General features: G+C 32.5%; 1 protein-coding gene across 10 annotated transcripts in view; it reads left to right on the forward strand.

The window, feature by feature from the left end:
• Window positions 1–24970, forward strand: part of LOC100161839 (potassium voltage-gated channel protein eag) — a 255330-nt gene that overhangs the window by 182992 nt on the left and 47368 nt on the right. For 5 of the 10 annotated variants that reach the window (XM_029491386.1, XM_029491391.1, XM_016803285.2 and 2 more), the window contains 3 exons: window positions 9089–9100; window positions 12581–12712; window positions 23020–23159. In XM_029491386.1, the coding sequence (XP_029347246.1) occupies window positions 9089–9100; window positions 12581–12712; window positions 23020–23159 (284 nt within the window). The remainder of the gene's footprint in view (window positions 1–9088; window positions 9101–12580; window positions 12713–23019; window positions 23160–24970) is intronic. The other 5 variants (XM_029491390.1, XM_029491392.1, XM_029491389.1 and 2 more) reach the window with 3 other exon arrangements.

Consider the following 24970-nt stretch of genomic DNA (forward strand, 5'->3'; position numbering starts at 1 on the left):
ACACTTATTTAATGATACAAACAATATACCTATGTATTTAAGATAATTATAATACGTGATAATAATAGGTACATATTTTATTATTTTATAAATTTCTAAAATCAATATGTTAATAAGTTCATTATTTAAGGAAAAACGGCAGGAGCATGATTGAATCATAACCGAACCACCTTGTATAATATTATTATACAATAATCATATTCTGTAACCATTAGTTTAAAATATAATATTCTTGAAACAACGATTACGCATTTTTATAAAGTCATCGCCATTTTTTTTCTCCTAATATCCATACAAAAATTAAATTTAAACCTAATTATACTATAATTATCGTCATCGATTGACAAAATGAATACGTTTTTTAATAAATATTTATTTTTTATATTTATAAATTTTTACGTTGAAACGTTAATCGAACAGAGAAAATATAATACGCCGTTCGCTGTGATAATAGTACCTATTATGTCAACGAAACAAAACGAATCGATGATAATAATATCTTATTATATAGTATTATTATTGTGTTTGAAGTTTTGAGTATCCGATGTGTATTGTCCCTGTACCTCGCCGGGTCGTCCGACGTCATATTTTTTTTTTTATTGAAAAGCACTCGAACCGTACGCGACATCAATCGTTTTTTATCGAGACTCATAATGATATTCATAACCGCGAATAAAGTATGACGATTCATAAGTATAAATTTTTTTTTGTATGCGCATGTACACAGCAGTAGCGTTTGCCTCGGTCTCTGTGTTGTTGATTTACCGAGTTCGATGCGTCTGATCTATAATATTATTATACGACGATCGCTGTGCTGATGTGTGAATTTCGAACACGGACTATCGCACATTCTTCCCGGTAAACATATCAATATGATATTATAATATGTGCTCGTGTGTAAAAGAATATCACGTGAAAATCACTGCTGTCGACGAATCATTTATAAAAATGATTTTAGATATTGTGCGGCGGTCGCATCGCAATCGGAAACAGTATTAATATTGTATTATTACTATCAAAAATAAGAGCGACAACGAGTTTCGTAATAAAGTCGGAATTCATCGTTCCAACACTGACGACATTGCTACAGTTTCTTTAGACTATTCTATATAATATAACTATGAAATACACAAATACATTTTAATACCATCTGCAGCGATTTTCTCACAGTCAGTGAGATTTATTTTTTTTCCACCATTTTAAATACATATATATATATACACGAGTATATTACACTATAATATAAACAAGCTGTATTCGTGTTTTTCAAACTGTTGGAGAATTTTCTGGAAAACGCTATATAAATTTAGTATGTATGTATGTCTACTCCGTTAACAACTAATATTGTTACGTCTGCCACACAAAAATGTACTTTCATACCAAGTCCCAATGGGACCGACTTTCTACACTGATGAACCGTAAATCAACGAAAATTTAATATCTTGCCAAAACCCCGAAACAAGGTCATCATCATCACATAATATAAAATATAAACATTTTTCATCTTATCGCTGTGTATCGTTGTCGGAATTCGTGTTACCTTGAAATAATATTATATATTGTACATTATTATGTACGTGTTTCTTATCCGCTAATAGTCCAATAAAATAAAAAAAAAACAAAAACTATTACTTCGAGCATAATACCTACGCGATGGTTTAAATATAGTTTTTTCTTTTATCGTTTTATTTCTTGAATATATAGTATAAGGACGACGAAAGACAAATAACATTAATTTTTTTTACATTCGCGTGTTCATGGCGTACATAACAAACATTACGTATTACAAAAATATTATTATGCACGCAGTACGTCCTGTAACCACCGTATACCTATTAACTTTTCTCTGTTTTATCATCCAGTAAGACAATGGTGTTTATATCGTCTCGTCCAATAAAAAAACAAAATAAATTTCACTCCGTTTTTGAAAATCTCGTCCACAATAAAAATGATTTAGATTTCATATAAGTGTTTGTTGTACAATAAAAGACAATTTGCCTATTTTTGGCAGCACGACATTACAGGGTTGGCCAGGGAGGTGTGTGGATTGGAAAGAACATAGGGTGCTAAAGACTATAATGTTTTGAATCAGTCGATAAATCCGCGGATGTCCGAAAAAACAGGGTGATACACTGTGTATAATTGGATTACGCATAATATTGCTAAGTATCCTATAAATGTTTTTTAAAATTATGTTTAAAAGAAATGAAACTAGAATATTGGATAAATATCAACTATCTCCTGCAGACAGTATATTCTAAAATATGTAACTGATAGTAATGTATATGGGTAACTGAGTTATGGAGTGTACACACTTTTCGCGAACACTGCACGATATATTTGGCCGGTAATTGAGATACAGTTAGGATAAGATTGACGTTTAGATTAGTTACAGATGTTAGTTTTCATTTATAGAATCTCGTTGCGTAGTTATAGTTGCCCGTTTGGTCGCCGGGTCTGTCATCGTGAGATTATTTTCGGGATAAAGTTTTGAATACAAACCCCGATCAATATTTAAATGGCCACCATTCACATGACATTTTTGTTCATAAATTACATTTTTTATTTTGTAATTTTCCTGTTTTTAAAACTGTATAATGCACTGACAAAAAAAAAATATACAAAATATTTAGATTTATTCGACGATAATCGAGTTGGAAATTTTTGAAAATTTCAGACTTTTCTGGCTAAACATGAATATTGCCATATTATATTATCGTACTCATTACAACAATACATTATCTCTTTGATACTGCAGCATACCCAATATCGTGTCATAGGACCAATACTGGCCTTTGTGTGGTTAAAAAACAGCAGTTATTGGCAACTGTTGTTGACATTGACATCTCCACGGGAGCTCCCAACATTGTCAGTGAAAACAGTGAATATAGTGTGCGGGAATGGTGGCGTTGAGGGTTTTCCGTACCAAAGAGGTTGGAGGGTGGCAGAGCCAGAACAGGTGATGGAATAACGGAGCGAAGTTTTCACCAAAGGGTTCGGCACAAGTCACTTAACCAAATTGAAAAGTTTCCAAACTTAGTCGGTGACGTGGGCGATGACTATGGGACATTTCACGCGCGTGCGCATGTGTGTGCAAAAGTTGTGCACACATGTATTTTTTTTTCGTGAACACGGTCGCTGTCGTTGTCAAGTGGACCTCTTTGTGACGATGCCAAAAAAATAAAAGGAAAAAGGAGCCGATTTTGAAAAGATTCGATTCTTAAATCACACCCCGGTGACCCTATTCGTTCGCACTCCGCGGACCTAATTTCCCGGACACAATGCGAGCGGCGACCCATTGTCGAAACGGATATCCTCTTCCGGTCACGCTCGCGAATCACGACATTATCGCCACTGCCCGAATATAACGAAAAAAAATGTCGTCGCCGTCGAAACGGGTTTTTTCTTTTCGTTCGTGCACGGCGCGCACTGTTATCTACATCTCTCGTCAATATTAATTAATTTCGCCGAGGGTTTCAAAAGGCCACGATAAGTTTGTGAATTGGTCACGCGAAATGTCGCTTAATAATAATAATTGACCGAGTAAATGGTTTTCATATGGTATAGAGAGAGAGAACAATTTTTATTTAAAAAAATTTAAAGCGGACTGGTTGCTTATAATATACCAGACACTATGTTATTATTCCTAAAACGATTTTTAGAACAAATATATGGGAAGTTCAGTATAGTAAAAAATCATAAAATATAACACGATGAACAGTGACTTAATGCTAATCATAAATCGTGAATCACATAGATAGTATATCAATGTAATATATTATAATATGGCGCAGTGAGTGTCAATATTAAAGATTTTTTCAAAATTAACTCACATTAATCATTTGTCGGACGATCTTAAATCTAGAAATTTGTCAAGACAAATCGAAATGAAAATAAAATATGCCGGGATTTTTGCCGAGATACTGATACGTGGTGGTGAATTGAATTCAACAAAAGTCATTAAAATAATAACAGCTTATAGTGAAGTTTATGTGCATATTATTATTATGACGTGCTGTCTCAACGATATATTATATTCCCTTGAACTTTGTTGTGTAGTTTTTTGAACGAATGAAAGATGATATTACAATGCTCCGTACATATTATAATATATTTATACATAGAGTAATAATTTTCCAAGTGTCCTGGCGCCCATTATAATATCCTATATCACATTCATAAAAATTCTGGTTTTTGGAATTCTTAAGTACCCATACTCAAAAAGCATATTTTCAAACACTTTGATATTTTCTGGCTCATAAGAAGTGTCCTTTCGGAAAACTCATTTTTTGACATAGGGTCAATCTTAAATATTTATATGACACTTTATTGTTATGCACACTACCGTGTTAACAGTTTCTACGACGACATCAATAATCACTGTAATATACGTCTAAATTATTATCATGCTAAATTTTTTTTTCAAATGCCTTGTAATTTATAAGATAGTTTTATGATCCAATATCTTGTCCAACGAATTACCTAATAGGTTTATGTTTTTTTTTTTAAAACCTCGTTTTTTAATTGTTAATTGTAAAGCAAATGGTATTTTTTTAAATTTTTGTGCCCATATTATTTATCTTAATCCAAAATTGAACGATTAGTTTCGTGGTTATTAAACGTTTGGAAAATATGATGATTTGAAATTTATTAACATTTAAATCAATCAATTGGAGTTAATAATATATAAATATTTGTTAGAAATTGTTTAAGATATTACAACTTTATAAAGTACTAAATTTATTATTCGTTTTATGTATTTGTAGATACTTCTCAAATGCAGTGAAAAAAATAAGGTCTATAATTATTTAAAAATCAAAAGCTTAATAAATTATAATGATGAAAAGAGTTTGATCGTGCTTGGAGAGTAACCCTTTATATAAATCATAAATATACATATTTATATTTTATAAGTATAGGTATCTACAATCTACCGTCCACGTGGTTGAAGTGTTCGTACTTAATTGTTGAGCAAAATTTAATCATTTCACATTGTAATAAGCTAATAACCCAATGTTCATCCACAGCTGTAATACACAATATTCATTGCCGATTAAAAAAAAAAAATATGCAATCTCTCAATCATTTTCAGATGATACCTAAGTTTCTAATTTTTGGAACGCTTTAATAATGAATTCTAGCCAACAGACATCGTCTAGAAGACCATAATATATTATAATTATTTCGACGTTGCAAAACACAATCGTTTGCTTAAAATTTGAATAACTTTAAATAGCTTTCAAATCCGTTTTTATAGTGTCTTGAGTGATACATATATATTTCGAAAATAATTACACTTGAAAATTAATAGTTGCGTTTAAAAAAAAAAAAAAATGTTTTTCACGGAAAGAACAAATATATGTTAGTTATAATTTAAAGACTAAAACAATATATGTACACTTAATATTTTGGCCTTAAAAAATTTATTATTTTTCAGACGAAGCAATAATTTAAAAATCAATCAACGGTTTGATTAATTATCTTCTTTACATTATGTTGAAATCATTAATTTTTAACTCTGGCTTGTAAATCATTTAACATGAAGTTAATCTTTTGATAAATTAACTTAAGTTAAATTTTAGATTTTTTTTAATTGGGACTTATAACATTTTAATAATCGTAAGATTTGTTATAACCTATTGTATTTCTACAGATTGAAATATTTATCTATGCGTGTAGTTGTGTATGTCTTTATAAATTAATTTCTAAAGCTACCGATAAATCTGTTGGAATATTTAGAATAATATATTTTCCAAAGTTTAAGACTCGACACATTCGTCAGTATTGTATTACATTTTTAGTACTTATCTTTTTCCTTTTTTTTTTTTATACTTTTGAATATTATTATAAATTAAGATTATTTCCTTAAATCACCAAATAAATAATACTTAATAAATTTTAACATTTTGTTTCTATCTTCAAGAAATGGTTCGTATTAATAATAGCTTCACAAAAAATATCGAATTGATAATTATTTTAATATTATGTAATAATTATACCTAATAAATCGGTTATATTATTTTTGGCAAAACACCATTTATAATATGCACATTACGCACAACACTGCGCTGCAGAGTTGAATATTTATGTCGGATTATTATTATTATTATAATATGTAAATGCAATCTCGCGTTCGTACTGTTATTTAGTCAGTTTTCAATGGTTATAATCGTAAAAATATTAAAATATTCACGAGTAAGGCACGCGTTTCAGTTTCGGCTGTAATAATTATTTTGTCCAAACGGTCCTCCAGAAAACAAATAGACATAAATGACGCACCCCTCCCCCAAACCTCTTACCTTAACTGTGTGCGTGCGTGCGTGTGCAAAAGGATTTCAAACAAATGCCGTGCCTTTCTCGTACCAGGACCTTTGCCTCTCTACACTGCCTAGTCGACCCGCCCCCCCCCCCATTCTTTCACCTCCACCACCAAACGTTGTATTTTATCTACCGTCAGACAATAATTGTTAAAGCCCACGCTGTGTACGTTAATGTATGTACACGTTTTCCGCAAGCGACGGTGTAAGGCTTTCTTCGTACACCGAAACTAGTGTACATCAATTCTGAGTGTGCCGGCCACATGTAGTACTTAACTTAAGGGTTGGTTAGGGCTTTGAACAATTCGATGAAAATAACCAAGGTCCGGAATGATGACTTGAAAACTCCAAGCAAAACCATTGTCAAAATTACATAGCGAAAATGACAGGAGATTCGAATTTAGACGCGCAATAACGACGAACACTAAGTATTATAGTGATAAATTTAAATTTAACCGCATCTATACATAATATTATTATATTTTTAATTTATAATTATTGTTCTCCTTCTAATTATTTTTAACTTCATACTATGTAATTACAGATTTGTTAAATACTTTAAATTTGTTATTGACAAAAAGGATTTTATTCCAAATTAAATTTTCAAAAGTTTAAACTGTTCTTTTAATTCAGACAAATTACGTCCGAGTTCGTTTGGATTAGAGTTCAACGTATCGCAAAAACTTTTAGACTTTAGTTATCAACTTCATAAACTTTTTCCCGATCAAACTCGATCCGTCGACCATCGGTAAGCAATGCGTGTGATGATACATTCACATGATTTATCATATAAAAATCATAGACATGGACCCAAAGGTTAAAGAAAAATTGGCAATAATTTGGAAAAGATAGAAAATAAGATCTTTATGCAAAACGGTTGTCAGAAACATCTGAGAGTCGCTGTTCAGACCTCAATCCTCGTGAATGGATCGATGGTAGGGTTGATATGAGATCCATAATCACTAGCACTGTAGCAATTCGAGTATGGAGTTTAAAAGTCACACATGTCCTATAACAGTTGCAATATCATCCCGTAGTTACATCTCGATGCTGTAACTTTCCAGTCTCACAACACCCCGTCGTTGGAAAAGACGGACCACAACCCTCGTGAATGGATCGGTGGCAGGGTTGATAGAATGAGACCCATAACCACTAGACCTGTAGCAATTCGATCACGGAGTGTAAAAGTCACACAAAACCTATGTCCTATAGTTATAACAATATTATCCCTAATAGTTACATTTCGATGGTGTAACTCCCGAGTCTCACAACGCCCTGTGCGTTGGAAAATTAAAGTACATTACCAAACTCGAACACATAATATAATATGATGTATTATTATTACAATGTTTGGGTTGTTTATCAGAGCCTACATCTGCGCGTAGTTTCGTATAGATTTTTTTCCATCGCACCCCAAATCAATATTCACTACATATCGCGTACTCTCTACCTATGTATATTATTGTAATATATTATGCATTATAACATTATGTGTGTTCGCCACTCGTTTGTTATTCGTTTCACGACGACCCGGGACCTTTGCCAGCACATCGAATACTATTACTAAGTAACTATTGTTATTATTAATTGCCTGTAAATACGAGTATTTGTACTTAATGTATATTTTTATCGTACAGTAAATTATCATCCGCGTACAGAGCTAAACTCCACTTGCGTAGTTGCGCCATAGAATATATACAATTTGTATTGTGTATCAGAAAAAAAAATACGGACCAGTTGCGTACGGAATATTCGAATATGACATTTTTTTCATACAATTTTGTTTTACATTAAAAATAATTAGTGTCTGGGTCACCGTATACAGTATAAAATAAAATGTAATTTTTAAATTGTAATATTTAGTTGATATATATACTAGAACTTTTTAAAACGACTCGTGTATTTATTTATTACTTAACAACAACAATTTCGCACTGTCACAGATACAAAATAATGTTTGTAATATTATTGTTTGATGTACCATCTAAAACGATAAAATACTTTTGTCTTTTTGATTATCATGATCCAATTAGACAATAACGTCGTATAATAACATGAAATAATTTTCATAGCAAATAATGATGTACTTGTTAGACTCTTATTAAAAAAAAAAACATAAAATATTTAAATCGATAGGTTTGATGGATTCCGCCAGAAATACCCTATCGCGGATGGCGTCATCCGCGTTATGTATTTTAAATTCGCCTATTGTTTTAATACAATAATATAATATCTATGTTATAATATTAATATAATTACACATTTCGTTCGTATAATTTACGTATTATAGTAATAACGTTTCACCGCTCGTTGGCCTTTTGAAAAATCCCAAATACGCCACCGGTATGCAGCTGCAGAGCGTATAATATTATAATATTATACGGTTGGTTGCAGAATTTTCGTCGGATTCCCCGCAGTCTACCATTTTCATAAAAATATTTTATTATTTATTAATAATGCTTTAACCTAACCTGCACAATGAAACGAAATAGTAATTCGTAGTAGGTATGCCCACGCATACACACGTCGTGTGTTACCTACATATAGAATTATAAACATAAAAACGAATATCATACGCTGTTAAAAAATGTGTTATATATGTGTGTTACGTGTTGTACCTATCTATATCATAATATTATAATATCATAATATATTGTTTTTGTGTCATTGTCGTTGCATTATAATATTATAATATGAAACGCAACGATTTTCTAGTGTCTACTAAAAAATTAACAGAAGTTATTATTTGTTTTAAATATGTACCAACCCAGATCTGCCAGAAGGTATGTTGGCTTTAAGACCAAGCAGGTACCGTAGAATGAACGGTTTAATCATTTCTTTAATTTAATTTTTTTTTTTTTTTATTTTAATTTATTATTATTATTATTTTTTAATGTATATACAATATTCCTATACATAATATTTTCTTGCTCAGTATTTGCGATAAGTCCCCGGCGTAATTAATTTAGCCATTTGTCATTATATATATATAAATAGGTACATATATATAGAAACCCGCGAGAATAAAATATTTATTCGCTTTTAATTTAAAAACACCCTCAGAAGCCACAGGCGGACGCCATTTTGAACTACACCTCGTAGCCGATTGTTTTAACAAAATTGTATGCACGATGACAATATATACATATATTCCATATTTTTTTATCTTATATTATTTTGTGTTGTTACAATATAATATAAAATAATATACCATGTGATAAATTTTCTCGGTCGACTCTTAATTTTTCGGCTGGATTAGGTTGGATTCAATCTGGACTTTTTTGTTACAATGATGGAGTAACGCTGTAACGAAGACGTCCACGTTTATAAGAGCATTTCAAATTATTTACTCTCCCAGATCACCCATATATGCCTATAGTTATGCTTATATTTTTAAAGTAACTTTAACTTAATGACTATGACCAAACGTTCAAACATCAACATTTAAAAAATTTAAAACGTAAAATAAACATATATTTTATGATTCAATTTTAAATTAGTTTCATTCAGTCAGTTTTGATTTTAAAGCCATATTTAATAAGTTAAAACTGACTTGAAAATTATGATACCTATCAATATATTTAAAAAAACATGTCTTACCACACATGCGTGTTCTGAGAGAGTTAAGCGTTTCACATATGTTCCTATAAATGTGGATTATTCCTTGGAATTTATAAAAACTCCTTTTTAAATCCAATATCTAGTCTGTGAATATGGTAAAGAAATTTGGTATTGTCTGTAAAAATTATTACAACTGCAATACCTATATATAAATGATGTTATCATTATGGATTATATATTATTATATTGTCATTATATTATTATTATTGTTTTATTTTTTTTGTTTTTTATTATTTTCGTTCATGCGTACCTGTAAAGCCAAGCACGCCGACAAATGTAATGACAACGTACAATGCGGTCGAACAACGCAATTGTACATATACATGTATATTATATAACTATTATACGTAGGTCCGTATATATATACGTTCAAAAAGCTATAGTAGCCTAGGGTCTAAGATCATATATTATTATTATTGTTATTTTGATTAGGTGGATATTTAAACCATTATATATATATATATATATAATATATACAGAGGAATTCACCAGGTATGTCTACCCCATTTTCCCTTTTTAATAATTAATTTATTAAAATACTGATTTTATGAATTTTTTAGTTTTTAGTTTTTAGTCATATTTTCAAATACTTACATATTTAATTCTATTTGAAAAGTGATCTGTGGCGATACATGTTTTTTTTTCAAATTATAATCACCCTTTTTTATTGAAAAGTATTGAGGAGATGCATTTTTTATTTTTTTGAAAACGTCGATGTAGTATATAAAATGCAAATCAAAATATATGTTCTTGAGTTATTAAAATTTGAGTAAAATATATGAAAGATCATGATAATGTGCTCAGAAGATATGGAAAGACATTGGGACCATGAAGATCTTAGAACTATAGTAGGTACCTACTTAATTTATATTCAATTTATATTTACAAAACTTGAAAAAAATTTCAAAGTATGAAAAGTTCACGACCATATAATATATCTTATATTTTATGGAAAACCATAATCCAGGAATGTTATCTTTTAGTAGGTACATAAAGTTTAGTAATTCAGAAACTACTCGTCCGAATATCGATTAAGAAGCGTCAACATTTTCAAGAAAATTATGCGATTAACAATTTACTGTCAGTAAAAAAAGGTTGTTTACGTTGAAAAAAAATGTTTTAACTTTACCACAGATACTCCATAAATGAAATAAAAATAAAAACAATTTAAAAATACGGTCTTTGAGCATTATTATTTATTCTAAAAATCAGAAATTAAAAAAATTCATTAATAAAGGATAAAATGGGATGAGCATGTTTGTTAAATTACTTTGTATATATTAAAGTGTACATTGCATATTATTTTTATTATTATCATTCCAAAGTTTTGTTTTGTTCGTTACCTATATTTTTAGAAAATTTAACAATAATTAACCGCTTGTATTTAAATGCGTACGCCGCCGCCAATGGCTGGACGTACGAATAACGACAATAATAATATTATAATATTTAATAATAGCTTGACGGTATCTCTTATTATTTCGATATTATGATCGTTATTATTATTATTATTATTATTATTATTATCATTATTATCATTGTTCTTGATTAAAAACCACCACCGTTATAAATTATCGCTTGGTGAGTGGATTATTTCTCACGTGAAGACCGCGTAGTTATTCCATTTTAATTATTATTATTGTTATTACATATTGTGTACGAAACAGAATACTTACTTTATAGAGCTTTTAAACCGCTTCTTACACCTCGACAGTTATATATATATATGAGTACAAGTGTATGGAGTAACATAATATATTATATTAGAAACGCTTCTACGTATGTATAATTATCATTACGTGAGAGTCGTTTGAAAAATTCCCACGAATTTGTCAGAGGGACGGCGAATGGAAAACTACCCGTCCCTGCTGTCGAAAACGGTTTCGATCGTTTTCCTCGCGTACACGCGATTCGCCAGCTGATGCGATGTCATCTTATTTATAATAATACGACGACGACGACGCTGAAAAGCGAAAACCAAACAACGATAATCGATCACGTGATGGATACTTACGCTTTTACGATATCGATAAAATGACAAATTCGTGGAGATTTTTCGGACACGTCGTGCGTAATGTTGTTATATTGTTATAAATATTATTAAACGCGTAACGATTGGCCGTTATATTATATATGAAACAGCCTTCAGACGGCCTAATTAAGGCTGGGTATAATTAGATATAAGTTGAAATAAACAATATTATAATAATTATATTAACTTTGCCAACAAGTAGACACTTATATATTATTATGTACGTCGGTCGGATACACCGTATCCGACATTTTTCCGGTAGTTTTTTCCTGTTGAAATTACTTGTTACAATATCAAAAACACATATTGTTGTATAAAGAAAAAAAAAACACGTCGATGCGGCCAAAAGCGTATTGTTCGTCATTCCGATTGAGTTTTTACTGATAACACCGTAATGCCGATCGCATAATTATATTATACAAGACAATATAATGTCCCGACGACGATTTGATAATACTGTAGTAATATAATACTTATACTGTACTATGTTATTATGGTATTGTCGCCGCGGGAGGAGACGGCGAACACGCTTTTGGCCGCGTCGAACGTCACGAAAACCACGTCCCGACTGCGACCCCACATATAACCGTTTTCAAATGATATTTGTTAGAGACACCGTTATGGCTGCTGATGCAAATAGCTCCGATCAAGAACGAGAGGGATCTCGTCGTGTTGTTTCTGCTCACGTTCAGGGACATCACGGCACTGAAGCAACCCATCGAGTCGGAAGACTCCAAAGGCGGTAAGTTTCAAAACATAATTTTTGCGTCCGATCGCCATAAACGACACACACACACACACACACAGAACACTCACATCTAACACGCATACACTTATATCATAATAATAATATATCATTTATATTAAACGATGTTACGCCACTTTTACCACTATACACTCATCGGCCAAACGAGCGGAACGGGCGCGCGCGGTCGGCAAAACACACGACGAAACGGTTTGCGTCTGTTTGTACGGTCGGGAGCACGTGCAAACGTATCAAGGGATGTGCATTAATATAGTGAAATGTCGGTCGGCAGAGACAATCGATGCGCATACGCGTGCAACCGTTCGCCCGTAATTTAACCGGACGGGATTAAATTACCCGACGGTATTGACTTTGCGACGGGGTTGGCGTTATAGAGAACGTCGCGAGGGGTTTACTCGGGATCAATCGAAAAAAAAAACCGAAATGACGACGACGGCGGCGGGACCGAAGAATATTCGGGGTCCACTCGGGAGGTGCAAAAATGTTTCACTACGAGCCGGACTCGATTAAACATTACGGCCCTCATCGCTCGCTATTATATCACCGACCCCCGCACAGTCGCTCCTCCGCAGAAATTGACACGTGGCCACACACCCCTATCCCTACCTGGAATAGATCGCGGGGGAGGATCTGACGACGATATTATTAATTTACGCGATAATAACACGTCGACGGTGCGCGCAATGTACCTATACGCAATCCATGCCACACCATAGTAATCGCAGCCGGCCGGCGCGGACGAGTCGCTCGCTTGTGTATAATTTTGCATAGGTACACAGTACACATCTTCCCACCTATAACAGCACACTTTGTTCTTAATTGTTCGCTTACTGTTCGTTTCCGCGGGTGATATTGTTATCACCCACTGAACTTCCGCCGGAACGGTTTATCGAAAAACCCGTGTAAGGTACACCTGCAGGGGTGTATCTCAGGCCTCTGCGGCGCCTATCCGACCTCCCCGCACCGAACAGTACTACAGACACAACACATTGCATAATAATATTATATGACTTGACGTATATAGTATTTCTCTCGTCGCCCACCCAGGCCCATTATTACCACACAGTCGTGTGGTTCGTTTTAGTCAAAAAATGGAAAGTTTGACTTCAACGAACCAAACGGGCATCCACTGCAACATCTATTACCTTTTTTTTTGAAATTTATTTTTTTTTATTTATTCTTATTATGTTACTGTCATTGTGTCATTATTGTTATCATACGTACCTGTATATAATACAACTACAGTGTGTGTTACGTATGTCGTAGAGTAATGATTACAACGTATTATTATATATTTGACCGTTTTCGATGGATTTATATTATTCAGTACGACCATACTATTATGATTATTGATTTGTGCAAGTTGTTGTAATATTATGTTTTATGTGTGTTTGAGTTGCATGGAAAATATTATAATATATTACCTATATTATATTATATAATATTATGTGTCGTAAATTGTATAACAGTCTATGCGTAGGTATCGTTATACACACATAGTGCGATCAGAACAGAATAATATATAGAGTGGAACAGAAAGAAAATACCAGTGGGTGGCTTCTCCTTCATATTTTTTCTGGCTGTTATCTTAATTTGTTAACACTTAAGCTTATTATACATAACTTGTATAGATTGTTTAACTCAAATAAAAAATAAAAAAAAAAAAAAAAAAAAAATTAGCTTGTCCATAACCTATGTGTAATATATTTTTTTACCATATCAATAATATTATTATTCCTTTCACACAACTTACTAAACATAATATTCATTAAACATATTAAAATAAAAACATCGATTAGAACAATACTCGGTTACATCTTACATAATAATATTATTGTAGTAATTTGATGACATTTTCTATTTCTTTCTGTTATCACTCATATTATCAATCTGTGTAAATAGGTACTCACGTACCTACCTATCTACCTTCCTATCTATCTATCTATCTATCTACCTGCCTGCCTGTACTGACTATATTATACTTCATACATTGTAGATACTGAATCATTATTGTGCCTGGGCCCTAAAAAACTAACTACCTATTAATTATGTTATAATATTATTTTCTTCTATTCAGAATAATTACTATGTAGGTCCCGGATTTATATACAAACAATACTGTAAATACCCAAAATTTTAAAAATATCTCAAGAAAATACATTGACATAGTACAAAACGCATATACTTATTTATAAAAATAATTTAAATGCGGTTTAAAGTTTTTAAAAATGTAATACAATAATTGTAAGGTATTTTTAATTGTTTTTTTTTTAATTTGTCATTAAACAATTGAAATTACATTAATAACAAATCATAAACTTAGAATAAGTCATAAGTATCTTAAACATTCAGAAAAGTATACAATTATCCAACTGATAATTTGATTATCTGTTCATGATAATATTAAGAATTGAATCAAACTTTAAATTATATTATAATTTAATGTTTATAAAATATGCAACTTTTATTCAATAATCTAAAAATATAAAAGTTATTATTCAAGTGCGCAAAAATATGAACAAAAAAAGTGATTACAGAATCTACGTACTACAATATGTCGAGATATTTTTTTAATTTTAATTGTCCAAAAAGTCCATAATATTATAATATAATAATAATATGTATTAACATAAAAATCTATATATTAACTATTCTTACCGGACAATATGGATATAACAATTATAATTTTCTGCTAAGATGCAGTCCTATATAATACAAAAGTTCTTTTTTAAAAGGTCCTGGAGCTTTTCTTGCAATAATTCAAAAAAACCGGTAAAAATTCCTAGTGTCTTAAATCGTCCCCTATAATTCATTAATTTCTTGAAATTCCTACTAATCCTTGGTTTACTATACAACGAAAGTAATGATAAATATTGTTCATTATAATATTATGTACTATAAAATTCTTTCGCTTTTTCTCGAGAAAAATTGTTTACCAACAGCTAAAACCCAATATTATTATCGATTAGAAGTAAATACTTTATAGCTTGGTAAATACCTATGTCCATGATTTTAATTTAGTAAATCTTATAATCTTTAAGTTGATTATGTTCAGTAAATATGAATAGTTAGTAGCTAGCAACAGAATAGCTGCGGAACTTGAGAATAAGTAAAAAACTAAAATATTTATTAGTATAGGAAAATTGTTTTGTTTATACTTTGATATTATGCGTATTGTATAATATTATTATGATGTCGTGAACAGTTTTTTTTTACTAGAGAAGAGGTTCACATTTAAAATGTCGAGTGCCCAAGGTCTTGAGCGATAGGCACTTATTAATTATATAGGGAACGTGACGGTATCTTTACGGGCCAATTCGTATCGATTGATCCGAAAATTATATAATTTTTATTACCATCCCCGCTAAAATGTCTGTCCTTCTCAACACGGATGACTGTCGAATAATTTATTGTATAGTTACGTTATAATAATATAATATAATATTGTTGTTGTTGTTGTTGTTGCAAAGGTGGGCATGAATTATTTTATATGACCAACACAACTAAATTATTATTTGGTAACAAAAAAAAGATGACTAATTTCTTCATCGGCTGTAATGTATTTCGGATTAATCACAGATAGAAAAGTATCGAAAACAATTAATAATTTGATTGGTAACGAAAACTCCACATAATATTGTTTTATTTTTTATTTTTTTTGCGATACGCCTATAATAGCATAAAAATTGGTATAAACCGCCAAAAATTCCCACTCTTACTTGCACGCGCGCCTCCCAAAACGTATTCTCGTCGTTTCGTCATCGTCAACCGACCGAAATCCCGAGCCCGACACCCTCTAAAATTATGTCTAGATTTATTCCCCCGGAGTGGCGCTCGTGTTCGCGGCCGAGAGGGCAAACGTGACAATTATATTATTATAACCATAATTTCTCCAGATTAGGGATTAGGATGCACGCGGTTTTTATTTCACGGTCATCCCCTTTTCCGCGCTCACGTGTAAAACGCATGTCACGATCCCTTCGCACACACGCGATTATAACAGTATAATAATAACATTACAATGTCATTAATGTCGCCGTTGTCACTGCTCGTTGTAAATATATAGCGGCCGAGTCCACGACCCTTCCCGCGTGCTTCGTGTTCTTGACACTGCGTTGCACCCCACCCGGCTAGGGTCGTTCAGATAGATCTCTCTTCCCGTCACTAGCGGGTGCTATTATTATATACCTGCACAAACGAACGCGTAATTTTTTTTTTTCGGTTCGTTTTCGGGTTTCCGCGTTTATTGTCTCGTTTGGTGTACCTACGTACACGGTCGTTTTTAATTCGAAAGCGCGAAATATTTTTAAACCACCCTCACGCCCGACTAGGTAGGTACGTTTGAACCGCCAGACAAACGTGCGTGCATCCGTGTGACGGGTCTCTGATATAACGCCGTCGCGGGGAGGACGACAAAAAAATAAACGGCAGGGCCGACTAAAAAACAATGCATGTTTTGTTTTACGACGTTTTCGAGTTTAGGGTGTGCACACAAGCCCCGTGGTCGTGTCTCGCGTTAAAATACCAAAATGGATTTACGACGACGACGAAAACATAACGTTCGGCGCTGCAGCGGGTTACGCGCTTTCGGGCGGACTTAAGGCTGCCGTGTTCGTCCGGGTGGATTTTTGGCGTGAACGCCTCGCGAACGTTCATCGTATTTTATAATAATAATATTACAGCCGCCCATAATAATATTCGCACAAACGCCGCCGAGGTGGACAATAATAATATTATAATATCACACCAGCGTGACGACGGCATAATATACACTTTTTTAAAATCTGCACGTGTATGAAAAACTGTTACGGTCTGCCACGGGAGATATACCTAATAAAGATACACCAACCTATCTAGTTGTACGATGTTAAATTTTGTACGGATATTCGGCTCTATTTGAATTTAACGTTTACTACAACTTTTGACGATGCTAATTCTTTGTCGTTTCTACCTACGACGTCACATAAATTCGAAGTCGACCGTTTTAAATATAATTTAACATTTGTGTTACGCGAAACCCACATACGTCGTGTTCGTTTTAATCAAATATCGCGTGATTATCGATTGTAAGCAATACGCCAATTAAATAATCAACTTTTATATATACCTGCTTTTGAAGTGAAGTTTTATAATTGAAAACATCAGAAAAATTATTGGGAAATCAATTTCAGGACTCTTCGTGAAAATATATCTGTGTGTAGGTAAATCGTTATCACTGACAAGTCGTCTAGTAAAATAATATTAAATAACTTAATGAAAAATAAATTTGAACATATTTAACGATACGTGATTGATATAATTGCTTCTTATATTTTTTAACCAACAATAACTTCGTATACTATTATAATTGGATTGAACTGAAACTTAATTATTCGGTACGCCGTTATCCATGAAATGGTCTGACATTATTCTTTTTTATTAGTTTATTTCATATTATATTGTTCATAAATAATAATATAACACGTTGACCTAGGTGGTACTCCAATCACGTTCGAGTGGATACGTATAAATAATCATAATAATTGTGATTTAAATGAGAAATGAGACGTTGTTCAACAATAAGAAATAAAAATTATAAAATATTAATTGATAGTATGATTATTTTATTAACTTGATACGAAATAAATATAAACTCTAAAATGTGCAACAACAATAACAACTGTAATATACATAATATATAATTATAATATTGCAGTGATCTCAGAATCGTTTTTTCTCTTTAATTTAAAATTATCAACGTCCGTAGTTTTCTTTTTCAGCCTTTATTCCGTATACAGTCGGTTGAAACTACTCCAAACGGCGGCACGTGTACTTATTATTTTACATGGTGTGCTCAGGTATTTCTTATAGAATAGATAATGACCTCATGAAGGTGCGAGTGGAATCGTAATTCATATTTTGAGTTTTGCAAGCATTTACATTTTATATTATTCCGCCAATTTTTTTTCATAATTTTAGTATAGCTCTGTAGGATAAGCTCAATAGAATTTTTTTCCGGGGATAACTGACTTTTTTCAGGCCAATAAGAAATTTTTTAATTCCAACGCATACCGATGGTCTTGCGAGAGAGGAATTTTTAAGACGGGTCTTGATTCCTCGTCTTATCATGTTTAGATATTTTTGAAGTTACGACTTTAAAATAAATTTGGACATATGCTTCTCAACATTTTACTTCCATAATACAAACATGTCTTATATTAAACAAATTCTTCAGACAAATAAATTTAAAAAGTTGTTCATGAGTTTCAAACTACTAAGACCAGTCGACTTTCAAATCCGTAATCAATGAAAATTTAATACCGATAGATTTAACCGTGAAATAATAAGCGACATATCAAATTTATCACACATATGTGTGTGGACAAGATCGAGTGTCACTCTTATGAAATCGTGTGTTGGTTTTGTGGCACGGGACACCTTCACACAATCTTTCTGTAAATAAACATTAACTACCCACACATCCTACCATGACACACACTCAGAAAATATTATTGGGTGTACAATAGAATTCCCCAAGAAATGGTGCGTTTCAAATCCATTAAATTATGAATAAATAATTTGAATTTGAATCAGAATTACCAATGTTTTAAATAAAAATAAGAGATTTTTAAATACAGTAAACATCAATAATTTCATAGAAAAAATCTGGAATAATAATTATAATATTACCTACCTCATTCTTTCCAAATAGAATATAAACTAAAAATTAATTCCATTTATATCAGTAGTTGTCAACATTTTAACAGAAACATCAATATGCCAATAACATCATATTGTCAAATGGATACTTCCTTGAATAATATACCTATGTCAATGTTTTTTTCAGATCAATCGCCTTTTTCGATGTTGACGATTTTGACTTTTATTATTACAATAACATATCCTAATTAAATATTATTATTATATTATGTGTACTCCTTAAAAAATTTATTTTTATTTTTTGAATACGATGAACGAGGTATTATCAGTACTTGGAAAACGGTGTATTATACAGCTACAGTATGTCTTGTTCGAGACGGCTATAATTATGGGCCACCGTTATCACGGTAGCTCTAATTATCCCGGCAGGCAAGTCCTCATAACTATTGACAGTGCGTACAACGACGCAATGAGAGCGTAACGTAGTCACGTGAAACGAAGTCTCGAAATTAGTCTGACGCATCAAAACTAGCTTGGTTTTTAGGGGACAAAAATTCACGCGGCGTTTCAAGTTTTACGATTCCGCTCGCTTAGACGAAATTATTTTCAAAGTTTGTACGGAAAACCCGGTCACACCTTGTAAATACAGCTGCGAACTTTGTCGTCACCCACCGCAGCCACCGTATACGTTTATAAAACGTAGTCGGTATATATACTGAAATACGCGCTGATTGAACAGTTTCTGTGTCGTTTAGCACCCACGTTGTGGTGGGGGGGGATGGTGGTTATTGCGCGCACGTATATTATAACTGTTTATATATAAACTCGATGATACATCGTCGTAACTTACACTCTGCGAGGCGAGCGGAAAACCGACGACGACGTCGGTCTACGAAAACACTTTTCGTCGACAATATATAATATCCGAGCCCTTACAATAACTACACACATGTGGGTGCGCGTACGTGTGTGTCAGAACTTATATGATTCGATACGACCCACCCGGAGTATCGTAAACTCACGTACGCTCGATACCCATCGTCGATGATAAACGTAACTTGTCTACGATGAAAACAATTTCGCTACGATGCGTCCGTGTCCGTCCAATTTTTCGACAATAATATTATAATACGGCACGTTTAGAAATGACAAGTTTACTTGAAACGCCCGTGCGTTTCTTTTGACATTAACGAGAATCGACCTATACAAATATGTACCACCTATTACACAACTGTCGAACGAATTTAAAAGTAAGAACATATTATTATAGACATTCTCGAAAGTAATTTTTTTTTTTTTACAATTTCAGTGAGCTCATTACTCGCATTGAAATCGGATACCTAAGTATCGAAAAAAAACCGATTGCGAGAGTACACTTATGACGATTTTCTTGTCTCTAAATTTGATAATGGTCGGTCAGTATATTCATTCTAACGTAGGTACTGCGACTAACAAAGACTAAATTCTGGACGTTAACTCTCCATGGCATGTGTTTATCGTCTTTCATCGAATAGAAAGAGTGAACCTCTTAGAAAGAGGGTCATGATGTACAAAAAGCCTATAACGTTGCATAATATTATTATGTTTGGTTACCCTGTGAAGGCGGTGACATATTTTATAAGTCCAACGTTTCAAAACTCGGCTGAAATCACGTCTGTTTCTCTATCAATAAGTAATTCTAAAACGCCGTCGTTGCTATTTAAATCTTCTATTGTAATCGATACGTGAATATTATTATTATTCCAGCGCCCCAACTATATAGCCGTTTCGGGACAGGTGTCGGTGCGTTTTGAAATGTTCGTTTTTGGTCGGATACGAATCGATTGAAAAACAAAATAAAAGAAAAAAACATGACGTGTTCTATATTTATACGTATATAACCGGAATATCGATTCCAAAACGGCGTTAAAATGTTAGACGTCATGTCAAAATAAACAGTTGCGTGGAAGGCGTTTTCCGGTCGAAAATCCATTTCGGGCGATTCACAGCGATTTTCCGTACAGACGAAACGAAAACCGAATGCATAATTTACACACACATCATAATATCGACATTGTTTTGTTTTCCACGTGGGCAGCAAGACTTACTTTATACTATTTGGGTATAATATTATTATTAATACGCCGTGCGCATCATAAACAACGACATTGTCTGATCATATAACAATAAAATAATATTTCTTCTATTGTCCCGTCTAATGTTATTCCGTTGGTGGTAAAAGTGGGTAGTTGCATCGATCATTTGATTCGAGAATCTACCTACCAATATTCACGGAGTTAAAATCGGATAACGTACCTACAATTAATTAAAGTCTATTTGAGAAAGACATATTTTCGATTCGATATAATACGTCGTTTTCAGACAATTATCATGTTTGTATCATCACGTTAAATTGGCGATTTGTATAAGATTACCGTCCACTCAAATTCCCATTAAGTTGCAATAGCGGTTTTATAATCGAATCAGAAATTCTTATCCATATAATATGTAGGTACCTTTATACCAGTGCATACTACTTGCGTGCTTACTATAATTGTATAATTAGTAGGTGAACTGCGTACAAATAAAACATTTTCAGAAAAGCTCATAGCTAATATTTGCGTCCCCAGCGTTCATATTTAAGTTCATAATTTAGTTTTGTCCGGGGTAGTTATCGACCACTATTGTTATAAAAATTTAGCAAGCAGAATAATATTAATCATATTCATTTTTAGTACATATCTACGTCAAAATAAAATGATTAGATTTAGTTGAGTTAAAATTTAAAAATTGCAAATTTTGTAATTATATTTATTAACTAAACTTAAATATTACAATAATTTCAATAAATAATAATCATAGTTATAATTAAATACTATAATAAAAAAATATTTTAGATACTACTGCAAATATACATTTAAAATAAATAATTACGTCCATAATACTCAATTATAATAATATGCAATCGATATTATATGCATTATTATGCATACCATACTTATCATATATATATAATATATTTTGCAATAGGTATACATTGTTATTGTTATTTTGTAACTTATGAACGTATATATTCTATCTGTTTAAGTTATCTTTATTGTGGACGCAAGTATTATGCAGCTCTTCAAGCTCTATTTGATAATCGTAGAACAAAGACTTGAGGGATTCAGTGTTTTTAAATCAATTATAACCCAATAATACAACCTCTGATATGATTAATATCATTACTATTATTATAAAACTGTTTCCTTACTTTATATCATTATTACAATTTTTATGTGGCTTGGTGTGGCGCAGTGCGTACACTCAACTGCGGAAACGCACTGGGTGTACGTAACGGCCGGCATTGCTAGTTCCCGGATGGGTGACCACCCGGAATTTTTAGCAACGGATCCTTGCCACACATACAGAACGTGTTTTCAACCGTTCCTCCCCCTATACTAACAACCTACAAACAAAAAAATAAAATAAAATACAATTTTTAAGCCCATGTCATGTCATATCATTATTATTACGATTGGTATTATGTGTTATTTGATGTCTTGCTTATGGTTTTTTTGTTTACGTTTTTCCTTCGTTTATATTTTATTTACATTGTCTACGTGCATGTTGAGTGTGTTTTTTTCCGTTTGTTTTCGTTTTTCCATTGCCTTGCCCAACACCAGGAGATCTGTTAGCAGGCCTAAGCAAGTTCGCCAAGCTGGCCCGGTCCGTGACCAGGAGCAAGACGCTGGTGTCGCAGTTCTCGTCGCATCCCGTTTCCATCAAGGATTCTACCAGGCATGTCCAGTCCCATTTAGCGCACGTGAGTACTACAGCATTTAACCATTTGTGTAATATGTATTACTTAATAAATATATTTCTATGTTATCATCATCGTCGTTGTCGTACGTAGATGTATTTTTAATTCAGGGACTGGAATCAAACCGAAAAAGAGCCCCCAGAAATCCGTAATAATTTGACAACTGAAACCGAAATGAAATATTTAACCGGAACCCTAGTTTTATCCTTTAATTTTTATTTTGGAAATCTAGAACCACGACTAGAACTTTTTAATGAAATTTATTAGTATTCGAACTGAAAAAAAAACAAAAGGTACCAGTCTCTGAATTTTATATTTAAATCGGTGGGGGCCATGTAACCAGGGCCGTATTTGGGTAGGGGCAACGGGGTACACGTGCCCCCGGCGGCAAATTTTAGGGGGCGGCCGGCGGGGCACTCATTGGTAATAATTTTTAGGTACTACGAATTTAACGTTTTTTTTTTTTTTTTTTGGTAAAATATTAAAATGTGTCCATAAAGGGTGGCAAAATTGTAAATACGGCCCTGCATGTAACGGGGTAGTTTTGACCTCCAAACGTATTAGATTTAACATATATAGAACGCAGTCCATACTCAAACGAACTGTCGTTTGTGTTTGGACGGGAAAGGTTGGTGGGGTAAACACAACGCGAGGGTGGAAGGAGACGACTGCTACGACGCGCGTAGGTACTTTTTTGTCAGACCATCGCATGTTGCAAGATTAATAATACATGCCACCATGGCTCACACAGAGTGTGACAAAAACAAATGACAAAATATGTGATTGCATAACTACGACAACAACTTTTATTTTTAAACTTAATTATTTTCAAAACCAAATTTTGAAAACATACTTATTGAATAACTACCAAGCTATTTTTAAATATTGATCGTTAAAAAAGTTTTACACACTGTTGGTCACCTACTTTTATCAGATCTTTATAATGCAAATACAAGAATTCATACAAAACCCTTTCAAAACCCGTTTGGAAAATAATCTGGTGGTAGGTACACATTTGTATAGTTGACAGTTGTACAATTTAAAAAATCGCAGTAAGTTTATGCCACCGACGTTTTTATCATCATTATAACTCACGAATACATTAGACAATTATAACGTGTCCAGCCCATATTATAATATACTAGCAATGGTAAATAAATAAAAATAATATATTATAATATGTATTTTATCCAGTGACTTTATTCTCTAAATAATATCATTTAAGAAGAGACATTTTAATATGATACAATGCGTCAAAAACGACCTTCGTCACAAATATCTAATTGTGTTTTTACGTTTTGTCCTAGTTAATTCCAAATAGTTTACAGAACACTGTATTGTTATTTCGATATGATAGCCATAACACAATACACATTATCAATAATGTGACAGGTTTTGATATTACATTTTGTTTCATATCATAATATTATACGTCAAATAATGTTTAACAAAGAAAATTCTTCGGAAAGTTCATCAAACAGCAACAAAGAAATTATGTGCATACCACAGTACTGTATTTAGTTTTGAATAACAACACGATGTCAACTCCGACAAAGATAAGCTTTCCAAAACAAAGAAATTAAAAAAGTTAATAATAATATTATATTAATATTAAGATATTGCACTTTTGCATTTTGTGTGCGGACGCGATTAAAAAGAATAATAATTGTCAACTTAATGAAAGCCCCATAAATCATAAACATTATATTATATTTTGAAATTTGATCGTTGGCAAAATAACAAATAAAAAAAACCGTAATACTATAGAATTTACGGATAATTATTGTCAAGGTAAAACAAAAGTCTCCTCAAAT

The sequence above is a fragment of the Acyrthosiphon pisum genome, chromosome A3 (genome assembly GCF_005508785.2).
Source record: "Acyrthosiphon pisum isolate AL4f chromosome A3, pea_aphid_22Mar2018_4r6ur, whole genome shotgun sequence".
In the NCBI taxonomy this organism is placed as follows: Eukaryota; Metazoa; Arthropoda; class Insecta; order Hemiptera; family Aphididae; genus Acyrthosiphon; species Acyrthosiphon pisum.